Here is a 27,628-nt window from a genome sequence, read left to right on the forward strand (position 1 = left end):
TAGAAATCAAACAATCAGAAATTTTTAATGAAAAAAAACAATTACAAGAGGTCATTAGTCTAAAAGTATGTTGATGTAAATACAAGTAAGTGTGTACGTAGCATTTACGATAACTCCACCACAACATTTTGCCAAGTTAACTAACTCGTAATTAGGTAGCTGCCTACTTCCATGTTTTGTGTGCAAATTGTCACTATGCAGAAGATTTGTGTATGGGAAGACATGTGTTGGTCAATGAGGTCATTGCTCTGCATTATATCTGCCATGTGAACCTTGGAGTCTATGAATTGCTCAGTAAACTATACATATCAAGCAAAAAATATGTGTCACGTGTCTGATTAACCAGTTTTCACAGATTGGAAACACAATCAACAGTGAGAGAGGTACATGGGACAACACCAGGAATTCAAAAATCTCCATGCTGTTCATTATTACGAAAAATTGCACAGATCTCATGTTTGTGTGGGGCAGCAACAAAACCAACAGCAGCATTGAGATCCAGCTTTACCCCTGGAGGAACCTTAAAGGTGAAATTCTGTAGCAGCTTTGTAAAGTAGAGGAAAAGCTCCATTTTAGCCAAGTTTGCTCCAACACAATTTCTCTTCCCTAGGGCAAGAACATATAAGATTATTACTCCATCATTGAGTCTGATAGCAGACAGTCCCTCTAAATGTTTCAGGTGTTCACCCTCTTGACCTTTGTGTTACTTACCAGCAGAAAACGGCATAAAGGCCTCATTTTTAACAAAGTTTCCATCAGCATCCAGAAAATGTTGAGGGTAAAACTCGTCAGGTTTCTTGAAGTACTTGGCTTCTCGTAGGACAGATGTCAGCGATGGAATTATGTAAGTCCCCTGAAGAGATTAATGAATGATTCTCCCAATAGCCAAACCAAAATGAAAGGAAATAACACACTCTTAATGCAGCTTCTCAGGCCCATGATATATATTTAGTGTGTTTGAGTAGGGCAAAATACTAGTCTACACATGTGCATTAACATTTAGCCCTCCCTCACAGATTTTTATTTTTTTATACAGTGTTTAGCGCTGCCTTTTCAGCACTAAACACTGTACAAGGCTCGCATTCATTTCAATTGGGCTATTCACATAAGCACAAAAACGCAGAGTCTTCAGCACTGCTTTGACAGCGATACATGTCCTATCTTTGGCCATTTTCAGCCCTGTCGCCCATTGAAATGAATGGGCATAGTTAGCAGCGCTGCTGAAAACACAACTCAACTTGGTGCTACGTTTTGGGCAGCGCTAACTGCAACGCTAGCAAAAAAAAGCGTTATACTCACCTAGCTGCCGCTGTCTGGGTCCCTGGCGCTGCTTTTTGGGGCTCCAGGCACTTGTCAGAGGATGTTTCACAAGTGACGGGGCTTGAAGACCATCACCTTCAGCAAGAGATTGCTCCAATTGGCTGATCCAGCGCCAATCATAGTCGTGCTGGATGTGCCAATCACAGCCATTCAATCAGAGCAATGTCTTCCTGGAGGCGTGGTTTTAAAACTTCAATGCCAGCTAGAGATGCTCTGCAGGCACATACAAGTTCCTGTAAGCCTGCAGGGATGGCGGATGGCGCCTACTAGGTGAGCATTTGATTCTTTTGAGCTTCTTTGGCTACGTTATCAGCTGTGCTAAAAACGCAGTCAAAACGCTTGCATAATGCATGCTAGCATGGAAAAATGCTGCATTTACTGCAAATACCTCTGTGAGGGAAGCCTTACAGAGGTCTATCCTTAAAGGGGTTTTGTCATAAAAAAAAAAAATATATATATAAAAACTTACTTATTCTTTCACTGTCTGTCTCCTTATCACATCTTCTCCTGGTTGAGCTTCTCCAGTGCCCCAGGTCAGCTCACTGCTGGCTGGGCCCTGCTTGTTATGAGGGCTGCATATATCAAATTCCTTCCGGCTGGGTCAGTAAAGGTCACATCCCTGTGCTGTAGCTTCACTGCTTAGGAAGGAATTGTAATCTATTTCAGAGATAGCACTCTTGAACAATCTCTGAAGATAGGCAGTCCTCCTGCTGGCCTGTGAGCTGTGACATAACATACATTGGCAGACTGCCAACCAAATGTACATAACCTCACAGGAAGGAGACGAATCAGGCAGCTGGAGGTGAAGTGACCCCCTGGACTGCAGGAGACAGGAGAAGATAAGGGAGGTGAAGATCTGGTAAGTAGACTGATTGGGGGAGGAATTTTTCTTTTTTAGTGACAGAACCCTTTAAGAGTTTAGTTAAGGAGTTCTATATCTCCCAAACACTCAACAGGCTGTAATTCACATCACCACCACTGAGGTGGAAGGGGATGTTAATTTATAATTTTGTGATGGTCTAAGTTTGTCGAGCCAGGAGGAAAAAAAAGTTTAAAAATAAAATAGTTTCTCTCTTGCTGTAGTTGGAAGGAAGGGCACCTTGTTGCAATCTAGTATTTTGATGGTTTTCTATTAAAAGGGAATCTGTTAGCAGTTTAGTGTTGTGAAAACTGCCAACACCACCAAATAGATAAGCGTTAATTTGATTCCTCTGGACCTACTATATGTTTCTGAACATACTGCTAGAATTAGAGAGCCCTAAGAAAAAAGACACTTTTAAATCACAAACCATATGGTAATGAGTTTTCAATTGTCCGCTGGAAATTCCAAGAATCAAGACTTTCTGGCTACAAACTCTCCATAACCCACCCTCTCTGATCTTTAGTGAAAGCTTCAGTGGTCTAAATGTAAAATTACACTTTTAGTAGCATGTACTGAAGTGAGAACTTAAAGAATATGCAGCTCCCACTTTATGTTTTAGCTAATGCCTAGTTTGCTGTTCTTGGCTTAACCCCTTAACGACCAATGACGTACCTGGTACGTCATGGAGCGTCGGGGTATGTATGAAGAGAGGTTGCGATGCAACCTCTCTTCATACAGTGCGGGCATCAGCTGTTTATAACAGCTGACATCCGCGGGCAATAGCCGCGAGCGGCCGCGCGGCCGATCGCGGCTATTAACCATTTAAATGCCGCTGTCAATTCTGACAGCGGCATTTAAATCCCCCAAACGATGTTCGGGGGTCCCGCACGGCCCCCCCGCGGTGAGATCGGGAGAGCCGTGCATGTGTCATGGCAGCCGGGGGCCTAATGAAAGGCCCCAGGGCTGCCTTAGCAGACTGCCTATCAAGCCGTCCCCGTGGGGTGGCTTCATAGGCTGCCTGTCAAAAAGCAATATGACGTAATGCTATAGCATTACGTCATACTGCAGGAGCGATCAAAGCATCGCATCTTAAAGTCCCCCAGGGGGACTTCAAAGTAAAGTAAAAAAAAAATCAATAAAGTTTTTTTTTTAATTGAAAAAAAAAAAAAGTTGTAAAAGTTTAAATCACCCCCCTTTTGCCATATCTATTATTAAAAAATCTAAATAATAAATTAAAAATATGTATTTGGTATCACCGCGTCCGTAAAAGTCCGAACTATCAAAGTACCACATAATTTTTCCCGCACGGTGAACGTCGTTCGAAAAAAGAAATGAAGAACGCCAGAAATGCATTTTTTTAGTTACCCTGTCTCCCAGAAAAAACGCAATAAAAAGCGATCAAAAAGTCGTATGTATTCCAAAATGGTACTATCAGAAACTACAGGACATCCCGCAAAAAATGAAACCTTGCTCAACTACGTCGACGGAAAAATAAAAAAGTTATTGCGCGCACAAAATGACCGCAGAAAATAATTGAAAAACATTTTATGTCTTTAAAAAAAAAAAAGAGGAGTATAGTAAAAAAAAACCTATACAAGTTTGGCATCATAGTAATCGGACCGACCCATAGAATAAAGTTATCATGTCGTTTTTGTTGCCATTTGTGTGCCGTAGAAGCAAGACGCACTAAAAGATGGCAAAATGTCGTTTTCTTTTCATTTTACTCCACTTAGAATTTTTTTAAAGTTTTTCAGTACATTATATGGTACTTTAAATAGCACCATTGAAAAATACAACTCGTCCCGCAAAAAACAAGCCCTCATACAGTGACGTGGATGGATAAATAAAGGAGTTATGATTTTTTTAAAGGGGGGAGGAAAAAACGAAAATTGAAAAAGAAAAATGCCCGCGTCATTAAGGGGTTAAACACAAGACCAAGCTTGTGTTTAAGCATTTCTAGCTGTAATCTAGCCTGAGTCAGAGCCTTTACCAGCAAGGCATTTTTGAAGCAGGAACCTGACTTCTAGGTTTCAAACCCTCCCTCTTTGCTTTTGATTGACTCTAGCAGTTTCCAACTGCTTAGGCTTCATTCCCACGAGCGTACATCGGCCACTGATTTCACGGCCGGCCGATATACGCTACCATCTGGGGCGTAAAAGCTTGTGAAGGGGTGAACAAATCTAACTTTTGTGTGCCTGTTCACACTGCATGGGACCCGGAACATATACACTGAGGCTGCCATGCCGCTGAGCCTTCTTCCCTCCAACTCGCCGGTTCACCTCCTCTCTCCTTCCCGCCGTCTGATTCCAATGGAAGGGGGTGAAGCTGAGTGCCAGCCCACCCTGCCTCCTCCCATTGCTGGCTGCAGACAAGGGGCGGGGAGGGGGTGGGAGCTTAGCTCATGGGGAAAAAGGCCTCAGGATGTAGTATGAGGCAGGAGAATGACAGATCTATCAAACAAGAGCAGAGTGGAAGGGTTTGGAGAGGATTTCAAAGTCAGAAGCCAGGAAAATGATATGGGTCATGAACACTGAGTTGTTAGTATATGCCATGTGAGTGATCAGAGGTTGAGGGAGATTTATTAAGAGCTGTTGGAGTAAGATGTGTTAATTTAATTATGTGCCTCGTAATTGCCTGTGTGTGAGAAAATAAATAATAAATTTGCTAGTCTGATGGTGGTGCTTACCACCCAATTAACTGACAACTTTTTAAAGCGTGGCAAGAATTCGGCAAAACCCTTGATAAATGGAGTTGTTTCAAGGCTCTGTAATAGCTTAAACATTAACAAAGCTTGGTGTTGTTCATTCCCTGGGTGACTGCACGCAAGCTGCTGGTGCAACTATATGTCCGTATACAGTTCTTTGTGTATCTTTTACTAGTTTATATTGTGTCTTTGTGTTCCCAGTTTCCTGTGTGCTTTGCTGCTGGGTTCTGTTTGTCTTTCTGTTCCCTGTATCTGTGATCTCTGCGCAGGACGGGCTCCAGTTTCCATTTTACATCCACTCCTGCATGTCCGCGTGGCTTGGTACATCTGACTTTGGATTCACATCTTCACCAGGTAGGTAGGGAAGACTAGGAGTCAGGGTTCGGAAAGGCAGCCTGGATCTTTCCACCACCAGGAGTATCTCCAGGACAGGGATATCTAGTCCATCTGAGGTCAGGGTAAGGCCCATTTGCATTCTGTGTACTGAGTACCCGCATTTGCTCAGTCTTCACCTTGGTTTCAGCTGTCTATACTACTGGGTGGTTCCACTCGGCAAAATGACCACGGATCCATAAAACACTACGTAATAATTGGGCGTATGATTTTGTCTGGATTTACCTGCATTGTGTGTCCTTATTTAGTTCTTAAACCCTTATTTTTATATTTTTTTCAACTTGCCAGAATAGCCAAAAGTTTCCATAGGTCATAAGACAACAGAAGTACAAGTTTCCACAAATCAAGACACTGCCAGTTTTCTTTTGATAAGCTTACTTTTGGTATGAAGAAGTCCTTCAAGATGAGATCTTGAGTAGTTGAACGTGGCACACCGTTTGGAAAAATATTGATGAATCTCTGAATCTCATGAATAACGGCGTCTGTGTACGGCATGCGTTTTCGATGTGCCATCTGAGGCTCAGCCAAACCAATGACTTCTTCAATTTCTTTTTGAACATTTTCTGTGAATAAAGTAAGAATTATCCTTAATGTCCATAAATCTTAGTTAAAATTGGACATGAATGAAGCTTCCAAATCTCAAATCCTACTAAGAATCTGATGTCAGGGATCTGTTACTGTTACTAACTACTGCAGTTTCAGAAGTATTCAACCCCTTAAAGGGGTTGTCCCACGGCAGCAAGTGATGTTATACACTTCTGTATGGCCATATTAATGCACTTTGTAATATACATCGTGCATTAAATATGAGCCATACAGAAGTTATTCACTTACCTGCTCCGTTGCTGGCGTCCCCGTCGCCATGGTGCCGTCTAACTTCAGCGTCTAATCGCCCGGTTAGACGCGCTTGCGCAGATGGGTCTTTTCCCTTCGGCCCAGCCCGGCAGCAGCAGCGTTCTGGCTCTGCCCCCTTGTACGCGTCATCGCGTAGCTCCGCCCCGTCACATGTGCCGATTCCGGCCAATCAGGAGGCCGGAATCGGCACATGTGACGGGGCGGAGCTACGCGATGACGCGTACAAGGGGGCGGGGCCAAAACGCTGCTGCTGCCGGGCTGAGCCGAAGGGAAAAGACCCATCTGCGCAAGCGCGTCTAATCGGGCGATTAGACGCTGAAGTTAGACGGCACCATGGCGACGGGGACGCCAGCAACGGAGCAGGTAAGTGAATAACTTCTGTATGGCTCATATTTAATGCACGACGTATATTACAAAGTGCATTAATATGGCCATACAGAAGTGCATAACCCCACTTGCTATCACGGGACAACCCCTTTAATGACAAGTTGTACATAGTAGAGCACCCATCTGCTGTTATGACCTGCTGCAAATGTGACGTAGGGGCGGACCCCAGCTTCTGGCGGTGTTCCTGAGGGTTCAGCCCATTCCTCATAGGCTTGGGCCTCCAGTTCACTAATATTCCTGGGACTGCATGCAGTAACTGCCTTGTTCACATTCCACCAAAGATTTGTTTAAGGTTTAAGTCAGGCGATAGTCATAGGTGCTTCAACATCTAATGGAACATATGCCATGGCAAATTGGTGTGGTTATGAAGACCAAAGAACGTCCAATGTGCTACTACAAATAATGTGACTATTCAGCGCATGTACCTACATTAATATATGATAGATTGTGGTTATATATTCACACCAAAAGTGAAATTTCCTTACTCTGAATTTCCGGGTACTTCATCATTAGTAGAAGGCTCCATCTCAGTGTACTAGCAGTTGTTTCCATGCCAGCCACGAACAAGTCCCTTACAAGAGATATTAAGTTTTTATCATGGAAATATCTCTCTGGATTTGGTTTCTCCTGCAAAGCACAAATTATGGAATATTGGGGCACATTATGGAAGCCGTGTAGGGGGTAAAAGAAAAAAAGACTGGATCAAAGTAATTCTTTACCTTATAAACAAATACTATCATCATGGTAAGGAACTTTTTTCCTATGGGAATTGACCTACAGCTCTACAAAACTACTGAGTATATCAATAGAAGTGACAGACCGCTGAAGTCAGTGCATGCATCACTGTACTGTGATCCCTGAACCCTAGGAGCCATAGGGAACAGGTTCCTTTTAAAGATATACTTCTTCAAAGAATTATACTGAGACTGTGTTGGGACCCTAAAGGCTCAGGAGAGGAGAGCATCTGGTGGAACCCTATGGGTAGAATCTCATAAGGACAGAAGACAGTACCAAGAAGTAGCCATGCCAAAACCCATAGTAAATAAGGGAGATGGACTAAAACCTCAACAGTGCCACCTATTGGAAGGCAGCATTTGCATATTACCCAGAGCAGTGTGTATGGCCATTTGAGTCTCCTCACTCACAGTCTAGGTGCTCTCCCTAAGAAGAAAAGATAGCGTTTCTGACCCCCAAGACCCATAGTGGTACTATAGAATCGGGGAAAGCTATCACTTAAGAGCAAGTAATAAATGTGTTTTTTCCACCAATTAAAACCAGATGAAAGAAATATTCATTTGTTCTAATCTGATTTTTTTTTATTGTAGGTTTTTTCTTCTGTTGACTACAGAAACAATTTTGCCTGAGATACATTTAACAGCATTTAGAGATGTGCTTTACAGCAGTCGTATGGGGCACAAACACAATGAACAAGAGAGGACACATTGATTTCAATATGACAGTATTGTGGGCAAGCTCTGTGACCTGCATGACCTGGAAGGGGAAGAAGAGCTGCGAACATCACCTGTTATGAATGGTATAATGAGATGACTGCTAAGAATAAGAAGTGTCAACTGCAGGATTTCAGGATTTGCTTGCATGATTATTATAGTTTGTGACATTGAAATGTAAGCATTTTTGGTAATTTTTTTAAAGATTTACTAATATTGTCTACCAGGTAGACAGTGCAAAATCAAAATAGACAGTTTTACAATTTGCCAGATTTATCACAGTGGCTCATTCTGGATGATGAGTCTTGTGCATCTTTAGACTGTCCAGTCTAACATTATAGCACCGATTAGTTTTAAGCCAGTTTTTGCACCAAAAGCTATTCTGGGGCTTTTTTTTTTAGTGACATTATACTTTATGCTAGTGGTGAGTTTTGGTTGATATGTTTAGTATTTATGTAATAGGATTCCTATTATGGGTAACTAAATTGCATCAATAATTCAATATTTTATCCCCTTAAAAATATAAGCCAAACCAGAGTTTAAATAACCAGTAAAATTAACGATATACAGAGAGTTGTTTTAGGGATTTTGCCCCTCATCAGTGCACTGTCAGCTTTTGGATAGATGGGTAAGAGGTTGGTGATGTGGGTTGGGTTACAGTTTCTCCTTGTGGAAAGTGCCAGATATAAGGAGGCAGTCTATGCAGTGCTCCTCTGGAAATTTGGATTCTCTTTACTCCCACCTAGTATCCTCCCAACCCCCATCAAAGTCCTCTTACTTAGCCAAACAGAAAGCCTAAAGTACACTGATGAGCAAGAACTTTATGGATGAGACTCTGGTTTTGCTAATATTCTTAGTACTGTTGCAAATCCTGTTAGAAAGTCAAACATTGACTTACAGAAAAGCTACCTTTCAATAGGTGGCGCTGCAGAAGCATTCATTTGCATAGCAATTTTCCCCAGAGGAGCATTGCATGGCCTATAGGTCTCCTTAGGAATACTTTGTACCCTCTACAAAGAGAAACTCGACCCTTCCCTATAGTCAGGGATACCTGCACCATGAAGTGTAAAGACCGCTCAGAGTTGGTTGCGGGCTATCCAATAAAATAAGCAGCTGAAGTATAACAAAGAAGTCTGCATCATTCCAGAAGGGAACCCTCCTTACCTACCACTATCACCCAGTTTTATAACCTCACCTGCTTCTGTTTGACCCGGAAACAATCTATAAGATTCCTCTGGTCATTGATATCCAGTTGATCCCTCTGCTTCATGAAGATCTCTTGAATAAATGAATGTAGTTCACTGATGTTTTTTCGGATACTGTGGTGACTTCCTGGAATCCAGCGCATCACAGATGGAAATGCGTTGTACAACTGTGGAGGGAAGTATAAATGAAAACATGTATGTAAGGGTCCATTCATATTACATCAAATATTTAATGTTCATTTACCATAATGGTTAAACATGCTTGAAAAAAAAACTGTGAGTATATGCACAATTTAAGTATACCTGTACGGGTTTTTTTTTTTCCACATGAAGCCATGTGTATGTGTATATGTAGTGTCCCAGAACCAGAGTCCTTGTTACACCCCAGTGCAAAGTTGTCATGTGGTTTTATAAAGCATATTTCACAATACGTAACATAGTATGTAAGGCCGAATGAAAACGATGTCCATCTAGTTCAGCCGGTTTATCCCCCTACGTTGTCGATCCCGAGGAAGGCAAAAAAAAACCAAGAGGCAGGAGCCAATTAGCCCTTTTTGGGCAGATTTCCTTCCCGACTCCCTAATGGCAATTGGACTAATCCCTGGATCAACCTCTAATAGTTCCTACCTGTCTGTAAGACCCAGATCAACAACCTGCTGGTCACCTAAAAAACTTATATCCTGTATTGTCCTTCCCCTCTAGAAAGACATAAAGTCATCTTTTAAACTCCTCTATGGATTTTGCCATCATCACATCCTCAGGTAGAGAGTTCCACAGTCTCACTGCTCTTACAGTAAAGAACCCCCTGCTGTGTTGGCGATGAAACCTGCTTTCCTCTTGACGTAGAGGATGCCCTTTTGTTACCGTAGTCCTGGGTATAAACGGAACATGGGAGAGATCCTTGTATTGTCCCCTTATGTATTTCTACATAGTTATTTGGTCGCCTATTAGCTGTCTTTTTTCCAGGGTGAATAATCCCAATTTTGATAGCCTCTCTGGGTATTCCAGTCCTTTCATACCATGTATTAGTTTTGTTGCCCTTCTTTAAACCCCCTCCAGCACTGTAACATCTTTCCTGAGCACCGGTGACCAGAACTGTACTCAGTATTTTATGTGGGGCTTAACAAGTGCCTTATATCGTGGTAGAATAATGTTCTCGTCCCTCGCCCTTAACTCTTTAATGCACCCCAAGACTATAGATATATAGATATTGCACTGCCTTATTTTTTTGCAGAACCTTGCTTATGCTTAGGCTATGCAGAGATAAGGGTTAAATTGTACAAATGAGATGTGATTTTGGTTATCAAGCAGACCCTTAGCAGATGTTGCAGAGTTCCACATCCCCCCCAAAAGGTGGGATGGACCCAACAGCAAATGAAGTCAGTTGTCTCTTAGAGGGGAAAGGGGGGGGGGGGGGAGTAACATGTGAGCCAAGAACAAAGGGCAGACAGAGAGCTCCTGGGATCTTGACCCACTGTCAGTTTTGGTGCCAGTCCACGCTCTGAAGGGGATTACTGTGTGATGAGCTCTGAGGAAGAGAGACAGAGCTGAAGCTAAAGACAGAGGATAAGTTATACAAGTGCCCTGCCTATGCTGTTTTGTAACTTTTGTTGGCGAGAAGTATTAGTTAGCTAGCATGCAGATGAATTCTCCCCGCATGTGTCCTTCCAGGTACCGCGTGACGGAATGGAATAAGGATTGCCAAATGAATGTTGTAATGCAATTTGAAAGGAGCCCCACAGCAGAGGTTAATCGAAATTGGAGAGTGTACGTCAAAAACTGAATCTAGATCGAGCGCCAGCCAATCACAGACGGAGCTCGACAAACCAATCGCAGCCATTCAATGATGTCATTTACTGAATGGCTGTGAATAAGTAAGCGCCGACTGATTGGCTGGCGCTCAATCCAATCACAGTGCTTAGATACAAAGCACTAATGGTGGTGGTGGTGGGGGGGGGGGGGAATTCAAAACAGAGCCAAGGAGATGACAGCAGGGAGAAGTCTGAAGCAGCTTGCCACACCGCTGGGGACAGAATCGCATCGGGGACACAGACGACGGCTGGGAAGATGTTTTTGGGTTTGTTTTTTTTCAACCTCACTCAAGTATAAGCTGAGGGAAGCTTTTTCAGCACAACTTTTTGGGGCTGAAAAACTTTGCTTATACTTGAGTATAGACGGTAATTTGTGCTCTTAACCTTTTATGTATTTTAAATGCACTGAAGCAAAAAAAAAAAAATTATACACAACCCTTAGAAATCCCTAAAATACAAAATGAACCCTGGTGGTTTTCAAATAAGTAATTTTTCATGTTTTTTTTTTTAAAGGCATTAAAAAGCCTACTAACTAATGTTAACTGAGAGACAACTGGCACAAGAAAAAAAAAAAAGAAAATACTCAGACTAAGCTGATCATGAAAATACTAAAAAGACACAAGGGTGAAACTATATTTATACGAGAGTGAAGCAAAAAGTAATATCTTGTATAATAATGGTTATATTTGTCATCACATGCTTTTCTCTTTAACACAGTGATTAGAGCCATATATCCGAGGCATTTGTAGTAGTGCCCCTTCTGCGGCTCCTCCTAGCTATAGTGTCTCCTCTGTGACCCCATTATTTATAGTGCTCCCCTCTCCGACAGCTGTAAAAGCCTTGAATACTCCAAAAAAGTATGAGAGGGGGTAGATTTTATCTTGAGGCCATATTGCCCAATACTGCAACAAAAACATTTGCAACCCACCATGACCTTTGGAATACACAGTACTTCACTTTGCTATGGTGCCAGTAGCTCCCTCTCCTTCTGACATATTAATATAAAACAATGTGCTTACAATTAACTCACCAAGACCATGGGGCTACCAAGAATCCTGATACAATTATTTACTGTTCTTATAGTCCTCTGAAGTTTTGGATCATCATAGTCAAAGCGACGGCCAAGTAATATAGATACAATGTTATTAGCGACGGCTGCGTGGATTGCCATGGTGTTGTCAAAGGGTTCACCTAAATAAAGTGAGCAAAAAGTAATAGAATATTAAGGAAGCAAATAATCTGAATTTAATAGAAAGATTTGTAGTAGTTTCTGTATATTCTTTTACATAGGGGGCAGAAATAGAGCTGCACCTGTGGGGTGCAGGGCAACCCAATATAGAAAAATATGGCATCACTGGTAACTTGTAAACCTGCCTGGGGCACTACATGTTCCATGTGGTCTGAAACCCTGTATCTAAGCTTTTGTACAGGACTAAATACTAAACAGCCACCCCTCTCAATATAAGCGGGGTTTGTGAATGGCTGTTCCATCAGTGTCCTTCACATATAGCAGTCTGGCTGTCTGTATGCTGAGGGATAAGTGGTTTATGTAGCTGCCCTCTTATATCAGTATATCAGTAAGGATATGGCTACTTTCTGTGGGGGTTTTTTTGGTCTGTTGGACAGCAATTTTACATAGGGACCCAACAATAATCGAGGACCCGTGATGCAAGTTGTGGCTCACGTATTTCGCCAAAATATCAAATACCTCATTTATCAACAACATGCAATTTGAACAATATCATTCAGTATAAACACAGCCAAGAATCGAGCGATGAACAATAATTTGTTAATTTCATGCAAGCATGCAGATCACTATTGGTTTATTCACTAGTCATTCGATTTAAGTGAATACACAACTGAATAATTTTTGAGTGAAGTATTTATCTGTACAAACCGGCTACATGAGCGAACTGTCATCATCTGCTCGAATGATACATCGCTCAGTGCAGAAGCACTCTTACTTAGCAGGTGGTTCAGCCTTCATGTGTCCTGATTAGCACATACTACTCAGCCTCATACACACATAGAATAAGCTCCAGAGTATTGGGATTCATTTACTACCTTTGTAGCATTTAAACATCTGCACTAAACAATTAGATTCCTCGTTAATCTTCTCTTCTAGGCTTCTTTTCCCCATTCCAAAATCACGTAATGTAGAAACAGTAAATTGTCTCATGGTTTTCCAGTTATTTCCATTAAGGAATGCAATACCTGAGGAATAGACAAATAATAAAATTATGTGTTTTTCATTTTCTACTCACTTTATAAAATTACATTTTAAAGAGCCCACAATGAACTACAGGGAAGCTGGTGATATTCAGCAAAGGTTTTTTTCAGGCATTTACTAATGACGACCTGCCCTCAAGATTGGCCATCAATAGTTGATCAGCAGTAGAGATGAGCGAGCATACTCGTCCGAGCTTGATGCTCGTTCGAGTATTAGGGTGCTTGAGATGCTCGTTACTTGAGACTAGCACCACGCGGTACTCGTCTCGATTAAACGAGCATTGATCATTGAAAGCAATGGGCTGCCGGCGATCGCGGGATGAATTTTCGGGAAGGGCTTAAAAATATAAGCCCTTACCTGAAAATCATCCTAAAATGTGTAAAAATAAAAAAAAAAGTATACTCGCCTTTCCGCTGCAGCCGGAGTTCAGCCGCATCTGGCCGGCAGTTCTCCTGAACTGCTTTCTGTAGTATTCAGCAGGTGGGGATTTAAAATCCCCGCCTGCTGAATGAGCTGCCTCTGATTGGTCACAGCCTCACCAATCAGAGGCAGCTCTCACTCACCCATTCATGAATTCATGAATGGGTGAGTGAGTGCTGCCTCTGATTGGCTCAGCGCAGGGACCAATCAGGGGCAGCTCTCAGCTGTCATTCACATCCTGCTAGTGTGGTGAAGCCAGGCATTATCAGGGGTCAGAGCAGCGTCCTTTTACACACAAAATACTAAAACACGTCATAGACATCACTTCATATAAAGAGGTCGTCAAATCATAATTGTGTCTTAAGCTCTCTCCTTATGTAGGGTCAGAAGTGACACGGAAATTATGTGCCTTATTATGCAATTACATCCTTAATCATATACATCACATCATAGCATACTTTACACTGTACACATAATAAACCACAAAAGATACAATTAACCATCTCAAGGCCTCGCTCTATCCTATAACTATGGCACCACAACTCTGATAATGATATTATAGTCCCATTACCCCAGCCAGGAATTTTACATTAAATTGTACCAAGGCCATAGTCCAGTTACTTTTACAAACTTCTTTAAAGGGTTTTTCAGGCAGTGCTATCAATGAGAGCTGTACCTGCAGTTATTAGTGCTGGCCATTACACAGGAGTCAGAGTGATGTCTTCCATTTTGACCACAGTGTAACCAAGCATTGACAACCGGCGCTGCCTGGAAAACTCTTTACCAATTGTGTTTGCTTTCTGTGGAATTAGGTTCATTTCAGTTAGAGGCCTATTGAAGCATCCAGTGCAGTACCAGCACCATGCTGTCAGGCACTACAGGGAGGGAGACTCCCACTCCTCCCACACATTATGGGGCTTTTCGTTCTAGGAGTCTGGCTGCTTCCCTATCAGGTGACATTTGTTAGTCATCAGGGGCCACTATCGTCCGGTCCTTTGCAATATTCTATGTAAGCGATGATTGCTACCCCATCTTATGTAAGCCTGCGTGCCTGTTCACATGGGCCACTGCTGCTGCTTTGCCTCAAGCTCCTAAAACGTATATGGCTCATGGCTGTGCACCAAGGTTGTTCTAAGCCTGGGGGCAGGGTTTAGGCAGAGCCTTCTTTCCTCACATGAGGCTTTAACAAAGTGGCGACAAATGCTACTACCCAATTTTTCCCAAACATGGCTTTGGGTGGTGGAGGGTCTCTTACATAATGATGCAAGTGAAGTCCTGTGGCGCTGCCTACGTTTGGCCCCCCTTCCCTAGCTGCATCTTCGACCAAATGGGGGACAGGACTTATCAAGCAACACTTAGGCCATGCTACTGTTAGTGAAGTCGAGGGAACATGGAGAGTTCCCTCCACCCCTTACATATGGACATCATAGAAGGTGGTATCCCACTTGGATGCACCCATCTATGACATTTGATCTATCATCCCTATATCACATTTGAATGGCTGCCAGATTCATAGAATTCAGGTTTTCCTCCAGCAAAAATCAATTTGTCAGTGGTGTCAGTGGATTTCCACAACTTCAATCTATGGTCTATGAGGGGTCCTTTTCAATTAGAAAAATATGCTTCCTTGAAAGAAGAAACATTCATTGAAAGCCAAGGAAAGCTCAACTTTCCTTAAGAAACAGAGAAGTGTTGGATCGCATAAACCGAGGGACATCAATAGAAGCTAAAGTCACTAGACTGCAACTGACTTACTTTGGCCATGTCATGTGTGCAAACTCTTTAGAGAAGTCAATAAGGTTGGTAATAAACTGTGGAACCAGAAGTAAGTCCCGGCAAAGTATAGATTTGCTCGACACCATAAAAATGGATGCCTATATGTGCATCAAGCAGCTAAAAAGCCATGTTTCACAGGGCAGCATGGAGAATGTTCACTTATAAAGTCACGAGAGTTGGACAACACTAAATGGATAGATTGATAATGAGTCCCCTTTCAATTACAAAAATATGGTTCCTTGCTTGAAGCAAAATCCATTGAAACCCAAGAAAAGCTCATCTCTACTTATTTGTTAACTGTGTAACATAGAATGTTCCATGACATCACATAGAAATGTTACCATATCCTCCTGTTAAATCCATAAACGCTGGCGTCATTGGTCTGTCCAAGAACTCCTCCTTGACAAAAGCTTCTTTCACTGTGTCATATCCGCACAGCACCACCATCTTCTCAACGCCTATCTTTATACTGAACACTGGGCCATACTTCTTAGCAAGCTGCAAAATGCAAACCATAATAAGAGTATAACGCTTCTCATTACATATAATGACTTTCCCGAGCCTCCATCGCAGTACACAGAAAGCACTTTTTTTATTTTTTGCACATTCAACCTCCAACTTGCTTGCTTTTTTCCTACTACCAAATAGGACATTTATAAAACAAGTCTGTGTACTTTGGATATGCAGTCCACTGTAAAGCAGACAGGAGTTCCTCTCACCACTTCAGTACAGGCAGCTACAAGTACATCAGCTAGACCACAGAAGGGTATAATTTATTATTTTTTATCAAAAACAGTGTTTGTAGATCTTGGGGGCATCCTCAAGGAAAATAAGGTAGAGTTACAATTATTCCTTGTTTTCGTATTCAGATGCTAGTGAGCTTGAAAACACTCAAATAGTCGTTGCCAGAAACTGGGTCACTAGACATCTGAATACCACACTCAGAATACAATAAGGAAAGCTGCAGGAGGGGAAATAGACACATTCTAGAATTACTTTGTGCCGTTATTTACATAAGAGGACATTGTTGTACATGTAGAACAATAGTAAGGTGGTGCTAGATTGTCAGGCATGTCATGGATAAGAGGCAAGTCTGAAACTGTTTATTGATTGAATTGGTTAAACTAGAAGATGTCTTTTGAGAAGAAGTTCTAAAGATACATATAAGATGACCAGTGCAAGTTCCTTCCTAGTATTATATTCATGCTAGATAGTCAAGCAAGTAACCTAGTTTGAGCTAAATCAGCCAACTGCTGGATAATCTGAAGTAAGAACATCTTGGTAGATATCCCCAGGCTGGGAATGTATCAATAAACCATGAAGAAGCTATAGAAGTCATTGATCTCTGGAGCGTACCTCTTGAAATGATAAGTGAGGCTTTTGCACATTCAAGTTGAGAATATTTCCAATTATCGGCAAGGGCTTTGGACCAGGAGGATAATTCGGATGAACATTTTCCTTCTTATTGTAGAAGATGGCTGCTAAGAGAATACATATTACAATGGACAAAAGAACTGTGACTGGATTGAGGGGCAACATGTCTTCAGCAGAACCTGTGATGGGGAGGAAAAAAGAATAAAAAGTATTAAATTACCACCTACTATACCAGAAACTATGGTGGCTCAGTTATTAGCACTGCTACATTGCCGTCCCGGAATTATGGGTTCAAGTCTGACCTAATGTAATATCTGGAAAGAGTTTTTCAAAATTCATGCAGATGTTACCTGTGATGGAAGTTGAAAGGCAGCATTGCTAAAAACTGAGCCACATTCAAAAACACACAATTTGTAAAGCAATTATCTGGCTCCTTTTTGCAAAAAAAAAAAGTATATAATTCAGTCCAGATGACCAGATCTCCTTTGTAATAAAATTTTACAATTTTATCGCCCCGCTGATCACGATGAGTAACAGTGCTTTTTAATAATTATCATGTGATTTTTTTAATTTATTTTTTTAATTTTAAGTTGGCAATTCAGATATAACTTTCATTCCACATCAGTGGTAAACTAACGTTCAATGAGCAACAAACCATTCCATACATGTACATATATTCTACTTATTTAATTCGCAAACTTTTTACAAAGTCCTGGCAATTGCCACTTTTTTCTGTGAATAAAATGTATTTGAAAACCAATTGATGACGAATGACCCTTGGACAGACCAAAGGGTTTCCACAGTGAACTCTGTTATCAGTAAGTGTTAAGGCTTCTTGGATTCTTGAATCTTGGATTAACAAAAGAAGACATATCTTATTCAGCGACTCCATTGCTCTAAACATGGAAGATGTGAAATGTGACTCCAAGTATGCCAAGAACCTGTTATACCTGAATTCTCAGAAATTCATGCATGGAATAGTCACCAGCTGAATGGATTTTATGTTTCCATGGACAATTAGCTTTACCTAATAATGTTTGGTCCAGTACATATTGTAATGGTCCTTATATATATGATCAGTTTATTAAGGTAGATTATTGGCAATCAACAAGATTGGCGCCCATTTACAGGAATTTTACATGGTCCAATTCAGATAGAAATTGCTAGAAGTGATTGCCATATCGGAGGAAAAGGATAATTTATTGTGGGAAACACTTTAGTGCCCTGTTGAGCCACCTTAAGTATAGATACAAGATGTGATATGGGACATGGAGGTATACAGATTCCGTGTGGTATCCTGCCGCATATCAGTGTACATTTGCTGTAACTGGGCTTATAGATCATCCAAACTCATAGGATGAGGAAGTTGGTATCCCTGATGGTCCTATAAATGCTCTATTGGTGATAAATCTGTACAAGTGGACAGCCATAGAAGTATGGTAATGTCATTGAGACATTTCTGTGATACCCTTGCTGTGTGCAGTTAAGCATTATTCTGCTAGAAAATGCCTTTTGGAAGCCGCCATGAGAGGAACATATGTGGCTGCAGGATGTCCTAAACATATATCACTGAGCGGTGATTGTCCCTTCTACCACTAGTAGGGGTGACTCACTGTCATATTCAATGGCCCCCAGACCATCACATTAGCGGTGGTAGCAGTGTACCGCTCCACAACAAAAGCAGGATTGAGGCTGCACCCCAAGGTCTCCAGACCAGAAACCCAGCCATCAGCAGTGTCCAAACTAAACCTATATTCATTGCTGAAGACAACTCGGTTCCAATCTCTAGGAGTCCAGTTTTATCCTCACCAACACCACTGCAAACAGAGGCCACTGTGGATGGGTTTCAAAAGGCAGTACACGTAATGTGCACCGTGGGACCAAAGTAATTCAGCCTATGGCCTGGAAATTAATCTGATAGACACAGGGCCCTTGTCAGACAATCACACGATTCTCTCTACTGGTGGTCTGTCGAGTGTGTCCTGAGCCCGGTCATCTTGTGTCTGTGCACTCATACATTCAGTGGTCCCACACCTTAACAGTCTGGTCAGAATGGGCTAGGTGGTAGACAATTCATTGATATGACCATCCAACTTCTTGCATTCCAATAACACTCCCCCTCTCAAACTCTGGTAACTGCCTCTAGATTTGCATTGTAGAGGCATATCTCATAGAATTACTTTTATGGACTCCTGGCAACACCATTCATCTAATCACATCACAACTGTAATCATTTGCATATTGTTTGAGATGAAATTGTATGCAAAGTTTTGCAGCGAAATGACAACTCCTTATAGGGGCTTGAACTTTTTTTTTCCTCTTTTTTTTTTTTACAAGGAGTATCGCGATTGCGTCCCGCAGGGAAACTGCTTTGGAGAGAATGACAGGCCCTTTACAAATCCTGCTAGTCATTCAAGAAAATCCATCACTAAAATCTTCTCTTAGCAACTATGCTACGCCAAAGCCATCCAGCTTGTAGGGATATCATAAAACATAGTAGCATAATATATCTGGGTGAAACAAACAAACAAACAAACAAAAAAAACGACATGTTGTCCTTCTAGTTCAGCCTATTACCACCCCTACAATGTTGATCCAGAGGAAGGCAAACGTATCCCAATGAGGTAGAAGCCAATTTTACTCATTTAGGGGAAAAAAATTATTTCCCAACTCCAAGTCTGGCAATCAGAATAATCTCCAGATCACCGACCCTTCTGAACTAATCAGTGACTAGAACATGTAATATTGTAAAGCTCAAAAAGGCTTCCAGATCACTCTTAAACTTTTTAACCCGCTAGTGATGGAGCTTTTTTGCTTTTTTCCTACTCTCCTTTTAAAAAAAAATCGTAGTTCTTTTATTTATCCATCGACGTCGCTGCATGAGGGCTTGTTTTGGGGGGACAAGTTGTATATTTTTAATGGCACTATTTATTGTACTATATAATTTACTGAAAAATTCTAAGCAGTGAGAAATGGAAAAAAAACCGATATTCCACCATCTTTCGGTGCATTCTGTTTCTACGGCGCACAAACTGCAGCAAAAATGACCTGATATTTTTATTCTTTGGGCCAGTACGATTACTATGATACTAAACTTATATAGTATTTTTTTTTGCCGTAGTACTTGGATTTTTTTTTTTTCTAAGATATTTAATTTTTTAAAATTTTTTTCTGTGTCCATTTTCTGCGCACAATAACTTTATTTTTTGGCTACGTAGTTGTGTGTGGGCTCATTTTGTGCGATATGTCCTGACGTTTCCGTTGGTACCATGTTCGCATACAGTTGACTTTTTGATCGCCTTCTATTACATTTTTTCTAGGAGATAGGGTGACCAAAAAAGTGCATTTCGGGCGTTCTTTCTTTTTTTTTTTTGGACCACGTTCACCGTGTGGAGTAAATAATACATTACTTTGATATATTGGACTTTTACAGACACAGCGATACCAAACACGTATTTTTGGTTTTTTATTGCAAATATGGCAAAAGTGGAGGGGGGGGGGGGGGTTTGAAATTACTTTTTTTTAATTATAACTAAAACTTTATTGATCTTTTTTTTACACTTTCTTTTAGTCCCCAGGGGAAACTTTAACATGCGATGCTTTGATCGCTCCTGCAGTATGACGTAATGCTCTAGCATTACGTCATACTGTTTTTTGACAGGCAGTCTATCAAGCCACCCCACAGGAATCGCTTGATAGGCAGTCTGCTAAGGCAGCACTGGGGCCTTTCTAAAGGCCCCCGGCTGCCATGACACCTGCACGGCTCCCCCGATCTCACCGCGCGCGCGCGGGGGGCGGCATACGGGACCCCCGAAAATCGTTCGGGGGATTTAAATGCCGCTGTCAGAATTGACAGCGGCATTTAAATGGTTTATGGCCGATCGCTGCTATTGCCCGCGGGTGGCAGCTTTAACAAACAGCTGATGCCCACGCTGTATGGAGGGAACAGCAGGACGTAGAAAGTCGATAGCGCCGTCACTAAGAGGTTAATAAAATTCGCCCTCACCACATCCTCAGTTCACTGCTCCTAGGCCAGCTACAAAGCAACAGATTTACATTGCAGAATTTGCAGTTGGCATCCGCACTGAATTACCGTTCGCCATATCCTACGTAAAACCACTGCTTCCTGCACACTCGTGGAAGCGGAGGGGGGGGGGGGAAACAAAAAAAAACAAAACGCAGCATGTTCCATTTTTTTGTGCGGGCTGCTTCCATTGAATTAAATAGAATGACGTTGTGGAAAGGTCGCAGGTACCCACGTCAACGCCTCGCAATTGCGCAGGAAAAACAGCGACTAAAAAAAAAAACTCAAGACAAAACAAAACTGTACTGCACATGTCTGACGGCGAGCCATGCGGACTATCCGCAGTACAGGAAAAGATGACAAGAAGCAGGTACGCGCGGACGCTAGCTGGGCACAGGGTCAGATTCCACAGTGGGTTCCCAGAATCCAACCCTTTTATGTGCAGACGGCCTTACAGTAAAGCTTTTCCTTCTATGTCGGTGTAGAAACATTCTTTCTTCTACACATAGAGGGCGCCCCCTTGTTACAGGCACGGTCCTGGGTACAGATTTTTCTGTATTGTCCTTTGATATATTTATACATAGTTATTAGGTCACCCCTCAGCCACCTTTTTTTAAAACTAAATAACCCCAATTTTGATAACCCATCTGGGTATTGTAGTTCACCCATTCCATTTGTCAATTTAGTTGCCCGCATTTAAACCCGCTCTAGCTCAGATATATCTTTCTTGAGTATCCATGCCCATACATTAGATATATTTCCCCCAAAATAAAACTGTCTTATAATAATTTTTGCCCCAAAGGAGGCAGTGTCTTGTTTTCGGGGGTTGTCTTAACCCTCTCCAATCCACTGTCTGACGTCTAAAGACATTATGATTTAAGGCTGTACAGCTCTGATGTTGGAAGACATCTGTTGGGGTTCTCTTACTGAATATCGGCAGCCTCTCTGCTGTCAGAGCCTATCCAACGTGTCACCTCATGCGGTACTGGCTTTAGCCAGCATATAGCGCTGTTGTATAGCAGCAGAAAAAGAATAAGCCCCCTAGGAAAACCAGAAAACAAATTGGTTTGGAAAGGGTTAATACTCACCTGGCAGGCGACGTTCCGGTCCTTCCTGCTGAGCTCCGGCACTTGGGCAGGCTTCAGTGTAGTCCTCGGCAGTGACAGAGCACTCTCTTCCTGGTAACATAGTTTCAATACCCTGTCTCCAGCAAAAGATTGCTGTGATTGGATCACGAGCACCGTGGCTCAGCCAATCAGAGCCGGCGCTCGATGAACCAATAGCAGCCATTCACTGACTGTCTGATTAGTTCAGAACCTTCCTACTCGCAAGAAAATTGGGTGATTTTCTTGCACTGTGAGAGTGAATGAATACGCATGATTATGAAACCTATTAATAATAATGGTTTCATTCTCATTTGCGATGTTTTCACTTTGGTGATGCTGCATGAAAATCGCAGCATGTCTATTCTTTTTGCAACATCGCCCATAGTTTGCAATGTGGCCGGCGGCAGCAGTGCCAGCACCATTGAAAGCAATGGGAGAAGATTGCGATCCCTTGCCGCAGCTGTCACAGCTGCAGCAGGGGATTCCTTCTACCCTGCAGTGATGTGATGCTGCAACATTCAAGGTTTTAACCATTTCCTCAATAGGGCCGGCGGTAGCAGCTCCTGCCCCATTGAAAACATAGGGAGAACATTGCGATCACCTGCTGCAGCTGTGACAGGGGATTCCTTTATCCACGTGGGGAGTCCCTTCATCACTGAACCCTCACAGCAGCATGTTCAGTGAGGGGACTCCCTGTGGAGATGAAGGAATCTTCTGCCATTGCTGTCACAGCAGCAGCAGGAGATCACAATGCTATCCTTAGCTTTCAATGGTGCCAGTGCTGCAGCCCTATTGAAAGTAATGGGATGAAGAGATTCCCCACAGTGATGAGAGGCTGTTTTTACATAAAAACGCCTCACATCCAGGGTTAGTAGAGGGTTTGCGAAAGCGATATCAGGACGTGAATCACAGCCTGACATCGCTCTCGCCAGTGTGCAGGAGCCCTTAAAGGGGTTGTCCCGCGAAAGCAAGTGGGTCTATACACTTCTGTATGGCCATATTAATGCACTTTGTAATGTACATTGTGCATTAATTATGAGCCATACAGAAGTTATCAGAAGTTTTTCACTTACCTGCTCCGTTGCTAGCGTCCTCGTTTCCATGGAGCCGTCTAATTTTCAGCGTCTAATCGCCGGATTAGACGCGCTTGCGCAGTCCGGTCTTCTTGTTTTCTGAATGGGGCCGCTCGTGCCTGAGACCGGCTCCTGGTAGCTCCGCCCCGTCACGTGCCGATTCCAGCCAATCAGGAGGCTGGAATCGGCAATGGACCGCACAGAAGCCCTGCGGTCCACCGAGGGAGAAGACCCCGGTGGCCATCTGTAAGAAGTCACCGGAGCGCGGGGATTCAGGTAAGCGCTGTGCGGTGTTCTTTTTTAACCCCTGCATCGGGGTTGTCTCGCACCGAACGGGGGGGGGGTTGAAAAAAGAAAAAAAAAACGTTTCGGCGCGGGACAACCCCTTTAAGATACAGCACACTGGTATTAGTGTATCTTGACGCCACCAGGAAGTCCTGGTGGAGTCAAGATTGACAGGGGGTGACGCCCCCTGTAGCTGATAGGCTGCTCAGCAACCTTGAAAAAAAGTCCTGGAAGCCCACTAAAAGTGCCCACAAAGAGCATACAGCAGGCCCAAAGTGGAAGAAAAGATCATACACCAAGCCATGTTGCAAATGGCGAAACCAGCCTGTTTTTTTAGGAATGAGCTGAAAGCGTCCTGCAGCGGCACCACAACAGGCACCCCGCACTCATTTTCACTGTGTCATAGCGACCGTTGCAGGGCCGGCTACAGAGTGCAGGAGCACACACTGGTGGCCTCCCCCCACCTCTTCCGTCTTTCCCAGCAGCAGAGCAAAAGCACAGAGGGCGCAAGCTGTTACCGGAGGACTCGCCGCCAGAAGTCTGGCAGTGCTGGTGGAGGAGCTGAAGCGATCACCCCAGCAGCAGCTGTCAGCAGAGGACCAGGCGGCAGGGATCTCACTGTGGCTGCAGTGGAGCACAAATGCTCAGGCCGGCAGCTGGCAGAGGGGGAGTGCTGTCCACACAGCTGACAGTCCCAGCGATGGAACAGAAGTGTGGAGAGCGGCAGCAATTAGCGGTGCAGCGACCAACAGGGAGCTGAGAGTTCTGGCGGCCAAACACAAGCAGTGAGGGCAGCAACTGTGAGTGGGGGACCTTAGGGTAAAGCTTACATCACTGTGTTGCATTGTAATGCTGCCATGTTACAGCTGGGGGTGTGAGGGGCGTTCCCCCTGTCAAACCCCTAGCTTCAGGTGGCGTCAAGCTACACTAATACCCAGTACACTTTAGAATACAATATGCACACTCCCTTAAGTTTTCTTTATATCGCACTTATCTGTAATACATCTGCTCCTTCTGTGTTTGGAAAGACACGGGAAGTTCCACAGATACAATTTATCACTCATTGAGTAATTCCCACCTGCGCAAAGCAATGGAGACTGAAACCCACAGTAACAATGTTAATCTATATACCCCACAAGACCCCTCCACACAATGTATTTAACCTCTAGTATAGAAACACAATATAGAGCAATAAGTAAGCTAAAAGATTACTATGACCTGACATAAAACACAAATAAACGGGTGGAGATGAAGGCAGCAGTTTTTACTAATCCCAAATCACACATTTAACAAAATGGGATTGTTCCCAACCTGAGAAACCAAGTCATCTTGTAGATATGATAGGTTTTAAAGGCTAACAAATATACATGATGTTAATGCAAGCTTCCGGATCAATGCAGGGCTCTTCTTCAGGCTTAAAGGGGTTGTCCCGCGCCGAAACGGGTTTTTTTTTTATTCAATAGGCCCCCCCGTTCGGCGCGAGACAAACCGAATGCATGTGTTTAAAAAAAAACAAAAACGTTTTGTACTTACCTGAATCCCCGCGCTGCGGCGACTTCTTTCTTACCTTAGTAAGATGGCCGCCGGGATCTTCACCCACGATGCACCGCGGGTCTTCTCCCATGGTGCACCGTGGGCTCTGTGCGGTCCATTGCTGATTCCAGCCTCCTGATTGGCTGGAATCGGCACGTGACGGGGCGGAGCTACGAGGACCAGCTCTCCGGCACGAGCGGCCCCGTTCACCAGGGAGAAGACCGGACTGCGCAAGCGCGTCTAATCGGGCGATTAGACGCTGAAATTAGACGGCACCATGGAGACGGGGACGCTAGCAACGGAGCAGGTAAGTGAATAACTTCTGTATGGCTCATAATTAATGCACGATGTACATTACAAAGTGCATTAATATGGCCATACAGAAGTGTATACCCCCACTTGCTTTCGCGGGACAACCCCTTTAAATCAGATTTTAAGCCTGAAGAGCCCTGCATTGCTTCAGAAGCTCGCAATATCATGTATTTTGTTAGCCATTAAAATGTATCATATCTACAAGATGACTTGGTTTCTCTCACTGAGAACAATCACATTTTGCTCTACTGGCTAACTTATTACCAAACCTTTGTTTCCGTGATACTTAAGAACAGCACACTTAGGCCACTCATACAGGCATTAGCAAATCGCCACTTTTGAAAACGCTGCATTTTACTGAGATTTTGAGCTGCATTAACGAACACATTCTACAGCGTTTTTTATTGCAATTGGATGATGAGGTATGTTAAAAAGTGCTTAAATGCCCGAGAATAGAACAGACAGCCCTCACAAATCACGGTGTTAGATACACCCCCCTAACCGCATTAAAATCTGCATCAAAATCAATGTTTATCACATAACGGAATATTTTTGCAGCATATTGCAGAATAGAGCGTTGTGTATATAAATGCATGTTTCATCAGATCTATTCCATAAGCCTGAGGAAGAACCCCAAGTAGAGAACAATCACGTGTGTAAAAGCACCTTGAACAGCCGGCTGCTGTCAGGTTTAGAATCTAGAGTTGCTCCTGTATGAAGTTCTATGTAAAAAACAATCCCATGTAAGAAAAAATGCAAACAAACATACAGTCCCATGCAAAAGCCTCACTCCTCTCCCTTCATCCCCTTGCAACATACCGTTCTATGCATATAAAAAAACACCATCGCTCAGTCCCCTTCCAACATGCAGTCCCATGTAAAACCTCACTTTCCTTTCTTGATTCCCTCCAACTTACAGTCCCATAAAAATATATAACTCTCCTCCAACTTACAAGCCCATGTAAAACCTCACCTATAGCTGCTGCCTGCTATGAAGAGCGAGTGCAGTAATTCTGGGAGACCCCTGTGAAGTCTTACATAACAGGTCAATTTTCATTCTAGAGGTTTTTTGCCTCCTCTTCTGGACTTTTCAGCTCACCAGTCCCCCAACTACACTACAGGTAGATAATGCCTCCAACAGTGCAAAAAAGAGGCGCTTTCACACACAACAAAATGCACAATATGCTGTGGAGTATTCTGCAGTCGAGCTCCTCACCAAATTCCACATGCCTGAGGCCTCATGTCCACGCGGAAAATCAGGCCCGCCGCTGATTCTTCATGGAGAATCCCGCAGCGGGTCCCCCCTTTCCCGCGGACATGAGGCTAAAAAGAATTTACTTACCTGTCCGGACGCTGTGGACCTGCCCTCCGTCATGGCCGGATCTTCTTTCTTCAGCCCGGCGGATGTGCTCAGCATGTCGGCAGCGTGCCGTGCGCATGCGCCAGGCACTCCATTTTTTTTTTTTTGAACTCCTGCTCTCCCACGCGCGGAGAGCAGAAATTCAGGCGCGGGTGTACCGTGGATCTGGACGGCTTCCATAGGCCCCAATAGAAGCCTGCGGGAGACCCGCACGAAAATGGAGCATGCCGCGTTTTTTTCCCGCACACGCAATCCACGCCTCAAGGGGAAAATGACATCTGCGCATATTTGACTACCTGCGGGTGTCCAATGCATCCCTATGGGGTGCGGATCCTCTGCGGATTTAAAATTATATTTTTACAATGGACACGAGGCCTAAGGGCAGATTTTAAGGTGTAATATTGCCAGCAGAAGTAAGACATTTTTCCCGCATCACAATCTGCATGTTAAACATTGTTTGCGGTGCAGATTTTTTCACATAACGGTATATTCTGCAGCATATTACGCTGTATATAAATGCATGTTTCTTCAGATCTATTCCAGAAGCCAGAGGAAGAACTCTTATAGCATCATGTATTTCTGTTAGCCATTTAAAAGTATCATATCCACAATATTACTTGGTTTCTCTTACTGAGAACAATCACATGTTGGGTGTGAAAGCACCCTGCACAGCCGGCTGCCGTCAGGTCTAGAATCTAGAGCTACTCCTGCATAAAGTACCATGGAAAAAAACAATCCAGGTAAGGAAAAACAAACCAACAAACAGCCCCATTCAAAAGCCTCACTCCTCTCCCTTCATGCCTCTGAAACATACAGTTCTATGTAAGAAAAATAACACTTTCCATCCATCAGTCCCCTTCCAGCATGCAGTCCCATGAAAACACCTCACTTTTCTTTCTTGATGCTCTCCAACATACAATCCCATGTAAAATATATAACTCCCCTCCAACTTACAGTCCCATGTTAAACCTCACCTGATGAGCTCCTTGTGTTTCTGCTGCCTGCTATGAGGAGCGAGTGCAGTAATCCTGGGAGACCCCTGAGAGATCTTACCTAACAGGTCAATCTTCATTCCAGAGTGACCAACAGGTCAAGTCAGGCTTCTTGCCTCCCCTTCTGGACCTTATCACTACTGCTGTGCCTTTCAGCT

The 27,628-nt window shown here is 43.1% G+C and overlaps 1 protein-coding gene across 1 annotated transcript; it reads right to left on the reverse strand.

Annotated features, from left to right (window-relative positions):
* On the reverse strand, positions 1 to 27,628 carry LOC136620722 (cytochrome P450 2C5-like). Its single transcript, XM_066595668.1, has 10 exons — positions 27,532 to 27,628; positions 16,768 to 16,964; positions 15,753 to 15,909; positions 13,050 to 13,199; positions 12,016 to 12,176; positions 9,165 to 9,341; positions 7,007 to 7,148; positions 5,658 to 5,842; positions 712 to 853; positions 1 to 606 (listed from the first exon to the last, which is right to left on the reverse strand). The coding sequence occupies exons 1-10, from the start codon at positions 27,548 to 27,550 to the stop codon at positions 407 to 409; spliced, it is 1,530 nt and encodes a 509-aa protein (XP_066451765.1). The 5' UTR covers positions 27,551 to 27,628; the 3' UTR covers positions 1 to 406.

Source organism: Eleutherodactylus coqui, chromosome 1, assembly GCF_035609145.1.
Source record: "Eleutherodactylus coqui strain aEleCoq1 chromosome 1, aEleCoq1.hap1, whole genome shotgun sequence".
Classification (NCBI taxonomy): Eukaryota; Metazoa; Chordata; class Amphibia; order Anura; family Eleutherodactylidae; genus Eleutherodactylus; species Eleutherodactylus coqui.

Coding starts and splice junctions, on each gene's coding strand:
- LOC136620722 (XM_066595668.1), bottom strand. Junction 13,200..15,752: donor GGATTTAACAGGAGGATATG/GTAACATTTCTA, acceptor TCTATTCCTCAG/GTATTGCATTCCTTAATGGA. Junction 854..5,657: donor AGGACTTCTTCATACCAAAA/GTAAGCTTATCA, acceptor TAATCTCTTCAG/GGGACTTACATAATTCCATC.